We start from the raw sequence: 13745 nt of genomic DNA, 5'->3' as shown, positions 1-13745 counted from the left end.
GGTGATCCTAGAAATGTACTGTACTGTTTTTATGTGTTGTAGGAACTGAGTAATATCTAAACTGACAGCCTCTATGAAAAAAAAAAAAAAAAAAATCACATAAGTCTTGTAAATCACTAGGGTCCTTCAGGAATTAAACGTGTCGCCTTTATTGGTCCTGTGGGATTTAAAAAAAAAAAAATTTTTTTGGCGGAATGCTCCTTTAACAGCAATGAATGGGACACAATGGAGAACGGGGGGCGTGACGTCACTTTCCTAAACCGGGCTTCAAGCCGAGGCAGCCGTTGAGTTCAGTCCCGAGCCAGAGGAGGGACGGAGTCCACGAACGGCTCAACTTTTAATGTATGCGGGCCGAGAGGAACCACCGTGTTGTCTCGGACTATTTCTTTTGTAGCTTTTAAATGCATCCTCCGCGTTGATTTGGCTTCACCGCCGCTCGCTGTTGTCTGTGTTGTTCAAGAGCGGATCAGTTTTTGTCCTGAAAAGAGGAAAGACAGAAAGAAAGCTGCTGTCTCTTTTTATTTGTCCGTGTGAGTCCAACACAGTAAGGTAAGTGTCTAACGGCTTCACAACCACATTGGGTAATTTAGTTGTAGTTGCGGACATCGCTTTAACCAAACCGCTCATAACTAATTGTAAGTAAATCTCAGCGGAGCCTCAAAGAAGCTCCCGTTCAATCCCACGGCGTTTAACCTGATCCAGCTCGGTGCTGTGCAGGGATGCACGCCTCATATATTGGATGTGTTCAGAGGGAGACGAGTTGCAGCTTTGAACGGTTCACATACTCCATGTAGGGACCGGGAAACTGTAATCGTAGTTGCTTGTTGTCTCTTGAACTTTGATAAGAGAACCACTCTTCTCCCTTCTTGACACATTTTACCTCACGTCTGTTATGTTTTGCGTTGATTTTGCCAAGTAATGGTATTCTGCTGCTTCTTCTTGATATGAGTTGTATTGTTGGATACATTTGCTCTCTCTAGTTCGTGCTTTATGACATGCATATAGATATAAATGAGAGATGGAAAGTATAGAGAAAGGTGCTCAGAAATGGTCTTCTTGTCCTACACACAAAACATGTGGAAAAGGTGGCCCTGCAGCACAACACCTTTAACCTGCTAAACCTTCAGTGAGGTACGGTAGAGGCAGTATCTTGCTGTGGGCATGCTGTTCATTAGCAGAGACAGGCTGATGGGAATATGGATGGAGCAGCTCAGTACAGGACAGGAAAAACCTTGAGAGTCTGATGGAAGTTCACTTTCCAGCAGGACACTGAGCTGCAGTGGAATGCTTTTAGTAAATCATATTTATGTTTGAACGGTCCAGTCAAAGTTCAGATCTAAATCCAGTTAAGAATCTGTGAAAGTGATGCTCACAGACACTCTCCTTCAACCCCGGCTAAACTTGTGCTATTTTGCAAAGAGAAATTGGCAAAAATGTCCATGTCTTGTTGAGTGGTGGGAATGCATGCCACACTTTTTTAAATATTTTTTTATCAGAAAGCAAAAAACAAAACAAAACAACCTCTTTTGATCCACTTCATAATTATGCATTGTTTTGTGTTGTTTCAAGACAAAACATCCATTTAAGATATATTGACGTCTATGCAGCATAGACTTCAAAATGCTCTATACTGAAGTCGATGTTTTTGGTTTTTAATGTTCTTTTTTAAATAAGGAAAAGCACAAGGAGTTAGAGTACGTTTGCAAGGCACTGTATTTTTGCTTCTTAGTTGAAATTAAACCCTGTTGCTGAAGTAATTAACATGCTTGGATGCTTAAAGAACTGAAAACTGCTTGAGGCACTTAGGAAACAAAACTTTGGTTCCCTGGGGATTTTTTGTGATTTATAACATCCTTTTTGGGACAAATGGAATTTTCAGCCACAGTTGCTTATTAACTGAGGTGAAATAGTTGGATATTAAACAGGTTTATTGCCTACTGAGCTTTTTGTTAATGAAACTGTCATTTCTAGACATTGTAGTGTCGTAAAAACTGTGTTGATTTACTCAATGTGAAACTCGTGGCTCACCGCTGAAGCATGATATATTTTGAACTCATATTCATCATTACCTTGTGGAAGAAACATCCCCGAAGCACTTGATGAGTCAGAAATCTTCAGAGTCACAGTGAAAATAGGAGGAAGCGTCACTGAGGCCGTGTTTAAACATCTGTGTTTTGTTCTTTGCAGGAGATCAGCGAAGCAATTTGAGTGACTGACTGCATGGATCAGACTTAACATGAAGAGCCTTAAAGCCAAGTTTAGGAAAACTGATGTAAGTATTCAGACATATGTTCCTGACTGTATAAACTGTGTGTGTGCACATGTATAATTCTGTGAGTGGTTTGACTCACTGTCTGTGTATGTTTGGCTCAAGGAAATCGTGAAGAATTTTTCTGGCAGAATCTCTCAGCTTTAAGGCCAACAGCAACCTATGGCTTATTGGTAGAAAAAGCAAACTGAGGTAGAAGGGTAAATAAATACTCTTTATTGATGAAGTCTGTGTATTTCATTTGGAGCTCCCCATAGAGCTCTTATAAACCAAAGAAAGTTTGCCATGATTGATTTCTTTTTTGTGTAGCAGCTTTTCAGTTCATACGGTGCATGTCATTAGACGTTTTGACATCCTGGCAAGGCAAAGCAGTTATTTATGGCGCAGGATACAGACTCATACACCGGGCTTGTCCCACAAAGTTCGCAACAACTCCTTAAACTGCTCACTATTCCAGGCCAGGATCTTATCCCGTACACTATGAATCAGTCTTTAGGGAGGAATTTCTCCCTGTTGGTACAGTCATTCATTTGGTCCGGGTTTGACATGCTCTCTTACAGCCACAGGAAGTGAGGCGTCTCCACACCGTCTGAATCATCTGTTGTCATGTTGACCCCTCATGACACAGAGCCAAACAGCTAACAGGAAAAGTCTGTGATTCTGACAGAAAAAAACCCCAAAACTTTTTTTTTTTGTGGGGGATGGAAGGTGTGTCAGATATAGAGGAGTCAAAGAAGGCTGAGTAAAAGGCACATTTGGTTTATGTAGACAGTTTCCAGGAGATTAGAAGTGTGTGGGGCGCTCTGCTTAAATGGCATGTGGGAGAAACTATCCAGCAGAACAGGAATTAGATGGAGTACACCCTTCCTTTCATAGTTATCCCCAAAACACACAGCAAAGCATTAGTGGAGCCTTGATTGCTGTTTGAGGGAAAAAGCCTGCGGCCCCACATGTTGCAATCACTGTGCAGCCACTGCTTGAAATTTGTAAACTTTTTGCAAATCGAGTCAGCTTTGTGGAGGAGTACAATAGTGTCCATTGTTTTCGCAAATGTCCAATGCACGATGGTAACGTCAAATAGTTCCCTCTTAACCAGTAAAACGAATTCTACTTCCACTTTTACTACTTAACCGTTTTACTGCTATAATCTGGGTTGCAGTTCTCAGTAGGTTGAGCTGGTCCTGAAGCAAAACATTCGTCCTCATGAAACCAGTCAGTCGTAGGCGGCAGGAGAGGGGAACAGGAAGACCTGTGGATGTTGATGTTGCTTGGAAACGCAACTGATGCCACGTTAGGCATGCCTTTGCAGCCCACCCACTCGCACATTGTCGCATTTGCTCACAGAACTGTTGATGCTGCTTTTTGAAACATATTATTTTTATATCCAAACATTAACATGATACAATGTGGACAGTAGTTGCCAAAGGAAACTAAAATAGAAGCAGTAGTACTTTAATCTTTTACAGAAAAAAACAAGATAGTGTTGTGATTTCAGGTTAAGTATGGTGATGGTTTTCACTATGCTTATGCAATAGTTCACTTAAGTTACATTATGCAACTTAAAAATGAAGTAACACATTAGGTCAAAACGATACAAGAAATAAAAAAAAGAAGAGAACTTGATTAAAGGAAGTACAATTCAGCTGTCCTGGTAGGATTTCTTTCACATTTATATCCTTTACCTAGAGCTTTTTAGAGGTAACAGAGAAACGATGGAGTTGTTTAAAGGTATCTGTCAGGAGAAGGGCATTATATCAAAACATCTGTGGCACATCAGAAAAACTCAAGTTAGTCAGAAAGGTGGCCAGCATGGCCACAGCAACTCTGGAGGAGCTGCAGGACTTCCTGATATACTGGTTGAATGCCTGGTTGAATGTCCCTTTGTCTGAACTAAGAAATTAGGTTTCAACCAGTGTGTATTTCTCTAAAAGAAAACATCCAGGTCTGAAAATCTTTCAAAACCAGGAGGAAAATGTGTTGATTCAACCAAAGATGATTTTTCTCCTCCTCAACCCAAAAGGTATTTTTTTGACAAAAACAGCACTGTGCAGATCATACCCTCACTGAAACATGGTGATGGCAGCTTCATGCTCTGGGGTTACCTTTCTGGTGCTGGAACTGGGAATTTTGTAAAAGGGATGAAATTTCCAACTGCCTGTTAAAAATGAAAAGGGGTTAAATTTTTTCATACATTGTGAGTCCAAGCATATCTTAAATCAACAGTAGAATTGCTTCAACGTGAGTCATGTAAAAAAAAACGTCTTGCAGCAGTTTTCTGTAAACTTTTAAGATCCACTTGACGTTCAGAAAATATATCCATCTGCTTCTACACTGACAAACTACATAACATTCAGTCATCAGTTTTTAGATATAACATCAGAGACATTGTTTTTCATTGAAAATCAGTCTTTTTATTGGAGTAAAATCTTGCCAGTTTTGCGGTCCACTCTTACATAATTTAAATGACTGGATATTTATAAAGACAAAAAGGTTTTACAGGGTAATGTGTTTATCCTAGCCAATAGTCATTCCACAGCTTTTTATAGAGAACCAGAGCCACTTTAATAGAAAGAAAACATCCCATGGGTTCTATTTTAGGTTTTGTGTGTCAATGACAGATTACTTAGGAATTTATCCGTCTCCCGACCTCCACTACCACCCTAAAACAAACCCTTTATTTATTTCCTTTTACAAAATAATAGAAACCCAGTACCATTGTAAATAGCTTTTTGATTAAGTAAATATGTTCCCAGCCAGATAACTGGCACTGGAGTCTGTGGCTGAGATTTAGAAATTAATGAAATGTTTCACACTAAGTGCCCTCTTCCAACACAGTGAACTGAGTCAAACAAGCTGCCAAGGCTTCACTTGAACACCTCCACAACATGAGGTCCAAGCAGAGCAGACATTTAAAAAGCAGGAGACTGTGGGAGAGAACAAGATGTGTTATTTTTGTAAGCGATATGGACGGATAACAGCGCAGTGATAACAGTAGAAAATAACATTGGGGTTTTTTAAATGACTTCCAGGGAGAGCACAACATAATTCAAGTCTACTTGTATATCAGACGACTCTGGTTAGAATAGATTTCTACTTGTATCAGCAAAAGCTCTGGATCCATTTATTAATTCACAGTCAGACAACTCCAGGCCCAGGCAGCTATCAAACCAGAGGCCTGGTGAATCCAGTCAAATTAATTCTTCAGTGGAAAATGAAAATTGCTACATAAGCACAAACAAAACTTTTTAATGATGCATATAACATGTTTTTGCATTAAAAATTAAATTAGTTTTTCTATTTTAACGTCATGAAGACCATATTATTTTTGGAGGTCTAAATAAATCAATTGATTTTTCTCATATTTGGGCTTCAAACATGAACTAATAGGCTTGTATTATGGAATAGACTTATTTTTTAAGGATTTTCATATCAACATATATATTTAGTCTGGGTTTTATCATTTTTTTAAAATAGACGTATATTCATATTCATATCAAGCATTTCATTTCAATTAATTGGGAACAGGGAACATTATCAGTGCATCATGCAAAAACCTGATGACTTTAATGATATCAGTGAGAACATGCTTATTCGCACATAATTTTAATTAAATTTCTGATTTAATGTAAATACAGCAAATTGCAAAATTCTAGACAAAGATTTAGCAGAATTTGAAAATGCAACTTCTCTCTCTCTCTCTCTCCCTATATGTCTCTCTCTCCCTCTCTCTGTTTCTCCCAACATATTATAGAAAATACAGCTTTGGCTTTTATATGCCCTTTAAAATCTCTGGGTTTCCTCTGACTTCACTTTAATGACTTCTCACTGATGCTGAAAATGGCTAACTCTAAGTCTTTAGCTTTAACTTCCACAGCAGGTGGAGTGTTTCAATGATTATTACTGATTATATTTTTCATGCTTTGTCAAAGTTGAACAAGCTTAAGAGAAAAACAAAATCATATTTTATTGTATTATCAATTTTCAGTTTACCTGCACTAATGTTATACATTTCATCATATTTCTGCCTAGCAATATGTTTGATTTTGAGATAATACATTTAATATAAGAACGATGCATAGTTGCTGTAAACATTGAGCAGAATTAGTAAATCAGCTTTCACTAATGCTGGACTGTGTGCTGTTCAGCTACAGAGTGTGAAAAGGCTGCCTACGCTTTAGGTTGGCGGCTTTGTCCAATTTAATTTTTTTCTGCCCAGATTAGGTGAGAAGACAGCTGGCTAAGTGAGCACGGTCCCACAGTCATCATACACGTCTTGTGGACTGACCTTTGACTAAATGTATTTTCCCACTGAAATTCTGTGCATACCAGAACCTATGAGGGAGATTGGTTTATCAGAAACTTTGAGCAGGTGTGTTGTTATGCAAGGACAAAGTATATCAGAGGAATTCTTCAGTGTGTCTCAGTGAATGTCTTCTGTTTGCCAGCTCTGTTAAGTCATTTCCATACAAAAGTTTTTTTTTTTCTTTTGGTACATTTTCCTTTGTTCTGAATTTGCTCTAGTTTGTAGATTTGTGTATTATTTTGGATTACCGTACAAAGGCAAACAAACAGCGAAATGAGCTTCTCTGTTTGTGTCTGCCTCTGTGAGTCTGGTGGAAATGGAGCAGTGTTTAACAGACACAGACAGTATAATCTGGATTCTGGGAATCAGTTTGGCAAATAGCCATAGAGAGACTTGCAGGCATTCTTGCTCTGTCCAGCACAGAATTTATCCATAAATTATCTGAAGAGTGGAAGAGTAATTAAGTACATTTGTATTAAAAGATATCCCTTTGCAAAGGAAAAGAACATTATTTATTCCAGCCCTACATTACATTACCTTTTATCTGCTGCTTCAATCAACAGTAATGAAAGTAACATGACCTGCACTTTTACGACTCTCTTATTCTTGGAACTGCACGAGTGACCACAGTCGGAAATCAAGTAATATGGTTATGCATATATAAAAGAGCCTCTCACATGGATCCTTTACAGTTTCCTGCATCTTGTTGCAGTTTAGGAGCAATAATAAATATTGCCTCGGTGGTTTAGACTAACTTTTTGCAGTGGTGCATGTAACTGTTTTTCTAAGGTTTTTTTTTTTTTTAAATCACTATGAAATGTGAACTTATAAATGATTAACAGTTAAGTTTTTCATTTGAACACAATTGTACAAGATAACAAGATAACCTACTGAAAAAGTGTCAAAAAAGTCCTATTTAAAAAGTGTTTTGATTGAGAACAGGTGTGGCAATAGTCAGGCCTGGGTGTGGCTAGAGAAAGTGAACTCAGGTGTGATAAACCACAGTTAAGTTATATTTTAACATGTTTGTTGTTCCAGTTGTTTACATTTTGCTCGGGCAAAATATCTATTTTTTGTAGCCATTTCTTGACCATTGAAGATAGACACACATTTGCTTTACCTGAAATGCCAGTCCTCTTGTCTGTTCCATTTTGAAGAGCGGCAAATAGAAAAGGTCTTCGTCCCTTTAAAGTTAGAATTAAAAGTTATGGACCAGAGGTGTTTCGAGTGCGTTCTGCAGAATATTTGTAAAAAAAAAAAATAAGGGTGAGATTTTCTCTGATAAACTAAAATCTTCTTGAAAAGGTTGATTTCAACAGAAAATGGACATCTTTTTTTAATCACGTTTTTAGATTTAATTTTAATTTCATAGTGAGGGGAATCCCAAACATCCAATGATCTAGCAGCAAGTTTTGCCAGAGAACAAGTGACCTATATCCTGCTCCTGTTACTGATAATCAACAAAACACACAGACACACACACACACACACACACACACACACACACACACACACACACACACACACACATTGCATTATTCATAGAAAAATTACATTTTGTATCCTGCTTTTCGAAAACCACTCTTCTAGAAATTTAAAATATATGTAAATTAGGACAAAACTCTTTTGATGCATATATTTTATTGGAAACATTGCACACTACTAATCTACTGAAATTAAAGATGGCATTTTATAATAAAGGAAGCTATTTTAATGCTTTTTACACATCATTTTTAGTGTGCAGTATTTGTGGATTTTAATTAAAAAAGCTTAGTAATCTTACCAAAATCTGTTTCACAACTGTTTGCTGGATGACTTATGCGTGATAAGCTAAAAATGTTGTACAACATACTTATTCCATTCCCTTGTGGCCATTAGATAAACATAATTAGCTGTGCTGTTGAGAAGAAACATGTACACACTAGAAATTTACTGAATCGTCATTTTGCTTTTGTCTGCATTGTGATTTGGATACATACTCAACCTGCACTCCATCCTATCACACTGCTGAACCTGCTCCCCCAGCTGCTAGACTTAGCAGGATTACTCAAGGCTTACACACAGACAAACTCATGCATAGATTAGTAACCACAGCAGACACACACACACACCCTCCCCTTTATCATCTCCTCTGTGTCTAATCGATGTGTGGATTATGCTGTCTCCTCTCACGCCCCACAGCTGCTTTATGGTTTCAGTTAATCAAGACAATAAAACCTAAACTGTGTATTCACTGTGTGGCTCAATTCGAGGCATCTTAAAATTGTAAAGGCTATCAATTTGTTTATGTGAACATCTGAAGAATGGAGTCCTCCTTATCAGGAGTTATGAAATGTGTCTGTTGTGAACTGGAGCAGAACAGAGCAGAACATCACATGCTGATCATCTGAAAACATTTCTTAAAAAAAACAATACAGTGCCTTGTGTAATGTTTGGATAAAAAACATTGAGCCTCAGTTTCTCAGGATTCTCTGTTCGGCACATGAAGGAATGATGAGAGAAAAAAATCGGGGGCAAAAACACCATCCATTACAATTTCAGATATGTCTAGTTAGAGATATATTTTTTTCTTGAAAGTTCAACTTGTATTGTTCCGACATAAGTGTGTTTGGTTTGGCCAAATCTGACTTTAGTTGGCATGCAATGATTTATTCTGTCTGGGGGCATTGGAAGGGCATTAGTGACAGTGAAACCTCTGGGGCAACATCGTGTTAATCTGGCAGAGGAGGTGGAGGAAGGGTGTGTGTCCATGTCATCATCAATCGTCAACAGGAATATAGCAGCCCAACGGATATTTATGACCCTTGCTTCATTCAGTCAGGATTCCTGCACAGTCTTTGAAAAGGGTGGAAAACTTTGGAATGTGCTTTTAGTCTTTCCCACATCTGACAGGGGACATGTTTCCAAACATTTTTGTACCTTCCTTTTTTAAAAGTTGAAAACCTGAGTTTTGTATTGTAATATGTTGCACATTGTATACCCAATTTATTAATTGCTTAACATGCAAAGGACTCACTTGAATTTGCCCTCTTAACATCCCTGAAGAATGTTGTAAATGCAGATGTGAGCTGTATGTTAAATGAAGAGCAAGGGGAGACATGGTAAAAATGACTCGGGGAGTCCTTGAACATGGATCCAATTAAAGCAAGAACTGCCTGTGGGACATTTTTTTTTATCACCTGTTTATATGAACTCCAGAACTTCAACCAGGAAACCTGGACATCAGCAAATATACTCAATGTTGTGGGAGATGGGCGTACTGCTGCTGTCTGCTCATATTTGCATGCAGATTTGTTTGTGGATGTTTCTTGAGAGGCCACTGTGCTATACATTGTGGAAGAATTAGTTTGAGAATACTTGTCTGCCTAGAGTTCTTTTATGGTATAAAACGTAGAATGTCTTTATACTAGCATTGCTGTAAATGTAGTTATTTGAACAAGGTAGTGAAAGACTCGCTGCTGCCATTTGCTTTTCATTGTGGTTACAGATTTGTAACTACTTCCTGGAGACATATTGCTTAATCAGTTTAACCCAAAGTAAAATGAAATATCTGCACTAAAACAACCAAGAGAGACTAACATAACAGATTATTCCACGTATTTTTGAAATTTCGCCAAAGTAGCATTACCGTGCTACACATGTAAACACCCATTTGCATAGCACCACAGCAGAAGGGGAATATTTAGGCCTAAAGACTCTTTAGACTTAGAGGATAACCTGAAGGACTATTATAGAGTTGTAACAGTGGAGAACATGAATATGTTGAAGAAAGAAAGGCTATAAACAAGACACCTTGTTGAACTAAGCAAAGCAGTCAGACTCAAAGGCCAAAGTTTGATTTACTGATGGTGAATGACTATGAACGTTTTGAGCAACGTGGCCTTCATTTACATCAAGAGATGGATGGATTGATGGATGCTGAGACCCGTTTCAACTGGAAGAGCTAAAGCTTTCCTTTACGTAAAACACACTGTATCAGAAAATGCTTAAAAGTGGAGTTTTTAGTTCTTTGTGGTGTAAGAGGTGACAGGCTGGTTTATGGAAACAACTCAGGAACTGTTTAGCAGGCCAAATTCCTTTTTTTAATGTTTTCCTTTCAGCTTGACACAAGGACCAATGAGTCTGTATAGTGCTTTGTTTTAATTGGACTCTAGTGCTTTGCTTTGCGCTATGCTGGTGTGTGTGTGTGTGTGTGTGTTTTCAAAGTTCCTGCCTTATCTTGACTTAAATGAGCGCTGCAGTGTTTTCCCCCCCTTCTCCAGTGACTTTATAATCAACCCTGGAGTATAATGAGACTGGTTGCTTTCCAAGCCCAGCAGTGTTTATTTATAGAGCCGGGGAGGCTATTTGTATCTTGAGGAAGTTTGGTGTGAGGCTATTTTTTAACTGCACCCATAATGGTAACATTGGACATGTGCATCAATCCTTCAGCTGTATGCTGGAATTACGAGGCAGATCATTTCTAAGCCTCTTTTGCCATTTTCTGTGGAAGTGACAATGTTAAATGTGTAATTTATGCACAGTAACTACCTCAAATATATGTGAGAAGAGTAAAAAGTATTACAAGCCCACAACTAATCTTATTTATGAGTTTCTCAAGAGTTATTTCTTTAGTTAAGAGAAGGAGCTGAGGGATAATGGCTTGATTTTAATGTTCCCTCTCCTCTGTTGCATCTGTGATGGACTGGCAACCTGATCAGGGAATACTCTTGCATGTTGACTGCTGGAAATGTTTCCTGGTCCCTACTGACAAAACCCTAACAGGATTATGCAGATAGATGGATGGAAGAATGCAGGAATGAATTAATAATCTGTCAAAACAAATCCAGAGGGAGATGTTTCAAATAAAATAAAAATCTCCTTCTATCTGCATTTAATTAGAAAGGACTGCATACAGCTGCCCTGCTGTTTTTTAAATAATTTTTAGTCATAATTTTCTTTAGATGCTTTTTCTGTTTTAATTTTTTTTTTTGCATCAACAACTCAGATACTGATAAATCAATTTTTTCCCTCTGTTCATTAAACAGGACCTCCTGCTAAGACCTCCTGCCACTGTTAGTCTCTAAAAACATGAACAGGGAACATGTGTTTGATCCACTTTGTGGGTTTTAATTAAGACTCAGTTAAATGTAAGAGGGGAATTCTCTGATTCATAATAAGGATAATTTTAAAATCCCTGAATTTACTGTTATGAAAAAAAATGGCTACCTTTATCCAAGAACTTGCAGCAAATTTCTTTGTTTTTTTGTGTTTAAAAAAAAAACAAAAAAACGTACCTGAACTGTTCAAATAGAAATTGTCAGGTCAAACGACAAAAAAAGTGTAAATTAGTATTGACCAGGGAAGGTCTGATAGATGCATCACTGAATATGCACACTAACTCTAATGAGGGGGGGATCCTCATGTCACAGATCTTTTTATTGTTGGAAAATGTTTATATTTTTTTTTGTCTTGATGTGTTTCTGGTACTATTTCCAAATGAGCAAAGACCTTCAAATAAATATTCAATGTGATTATATGCTGAATTTTTATTTTACAGCCTCCTTTGTGTGTGCTACCAGTGTAAGAAGTTATTGTTAAATAAATGTTTTTGTTGAGACTGTCAAATGAAATATTAAGACACTCAAATTACTTTGCAAAAAAGAAACATTTTTAGACTGATGTAATCCTTCAGCACAGAGGGAAAACCCCCCTAAATATTCTATTTGGAAGTTTCAGGTAAACACCCTAGGCAAAGATGGATTGATGTTCTGGAAAACAATCAAACAATCATTTGAATGCTGGCTTCAAAACACACCTCCCAGAGCATGAAAAATGGTTCTGTGAATTACATAAGTTAATGGTCACGATTTAGTGCAAAAAGAATGTATTAGCTTTAAAAAAAGTGGTCACTTTTCCTTGTATCAGCTTTATTCTAGTGGGTTGTGGTAACAATAACCGCATTGAGTATGACACGTTCAGATGGCTAACCTGATTATTAGTGGTTGAGTTGCATTGTGGGTAATGTGAGGACCAAGTTCTGGCAAGGAGAGGGAATGCTTGGAATGAAAACCACAACTTATTTGGTTTGGCTGCATTGATTTTTCAGCTTCTTCTTTTTATTTGCTGTCAATCGGGAATTCCACAGTAGAAACAGCCGTGAGTCGTTTCATGTAAGGTTCACTAGTTCACCTTATGAGGGAGGCTCAGGTAGACATACTGTCCATTTCTCAGATGGGGAACAATGTTCCCATGATCTGAATTTGTTTCATCATCTAACTGGGGGCCTACATTGGCCAGCATTGTGAAGTAGATGGCAACATCTTTCATTCTAAGAGCAACCATCTGGTCTTTGTTTAACTTTTCAGAGTGCTTACTCTTTTATTCTTGGTTTCAGACTCTAAACTGTCGCGGTGTGTGTATGTGTGAGTGGGTGTTTGTAGTACACAGAGCAGTAAGCAGTTTCAGCTGTAGCCCGACAGAAAGGATGTTTTGTTCCAGGAGATTCGAGCATCAGCTTTGCAGCAGATAAGGGGTTTGAAGTGAACAGCAATCACTGATGAAGGGAGGGGGTGGGGATACTGTACATGTGTCAGTCTCTGGCTTCTTATCACTTTCATGTTTTATTCTGTACGGTTTGCACATTTTTTGTTCACTTCCGTTTTCTCTCAGTACTTCACTCCTTGGTCTCTTAGGCCTTTTCAACCTGCATCCATGTTCCTCCTCTGTGGAAGTAAATCTTTTTATGGCTGCGTCTTAACTCCTGTCTAACCTACTTTACATTCTCATTAAATCCCATAGACTGCATAATTCTTACTTCTGTAAAAGACAAATGTGGGTTAGTGTGCGATTTAGAAAAGGGGATGGTGTTTTGTTTTCCTACCGCCTGATAAAAGATGAAAGGACTTATCACAGTAATTTGGGATGGCTTTGACTTTCTTGCTCTTATCTAGCTGATATAGGGAGATCTGTTAGTCTTTTTTTACATTCTGTCTTTTTAACCCAGGCAGTCTTTTTTCTGAATTGTATGTTATTACTTCTTCTTTATTCCTAATCTATGTTTGATTAGACACACACAGACAAACCGAAAGTCCTTGATTTTCATAAAAATGTGTCATGATAACCAATTATTTTATCCTTTATAAACAATTTTCAGAATTAAAATTTTAGTTTTACACAAACAAAGATTTACAT

General features: G+C 37.8%; 1 protein-coding gene across 2 annotated transcripts in view; it reads left to right on the top strand.

Annotated features, from left to right (window-relative positions):
* The first annotated feature begins 285 nt into the window (after positions 1 to 285).
* Positions 286 to 13745, top strand: part of rai14 (retinoic acid induced 14) — a 40767-nt gene continuing 27307 nt past the window's right edge. For both annotated transcript variants that reach the window (XM_023338209.1, XM_014472898.2), the window contains exons 1-2: positions 286 to 549; positions 2188 to 2272. In XM_023338209.1, the coding sequence (XP_023193977.1) occupies positions 2237 to 2272 (36 nt within the window). In that variant the 5' untranslated portion in view covers positions 286 to 549; positions 2188 to 2236. The remainder of the gene's footprint in view (positions 550 to 2187; positions 2273 to 13745) is intronic.

The sequence above is a fragment of the Xiphophorus maculatus genome, chromosome 8 (genome assembly GCF_002775205.1).
Source record: "Xiphophorus maculatus strain JP 163 A chromosome 8, X_maculatus-5.0-male, whole genome shotgun sequence".
Classification (NCBI taxonomy): Eukaryota; Metazoa; Chordata; class Actinopteri; order Cyprinodontiformes; family Poeciliidae; genus Xiphophorus; species Xiphophorus maculatus.
Note: the sequence above shows the minus strand (reverse complement) of the source record. Positions and strands in the feature narration are given on the sequence as shown.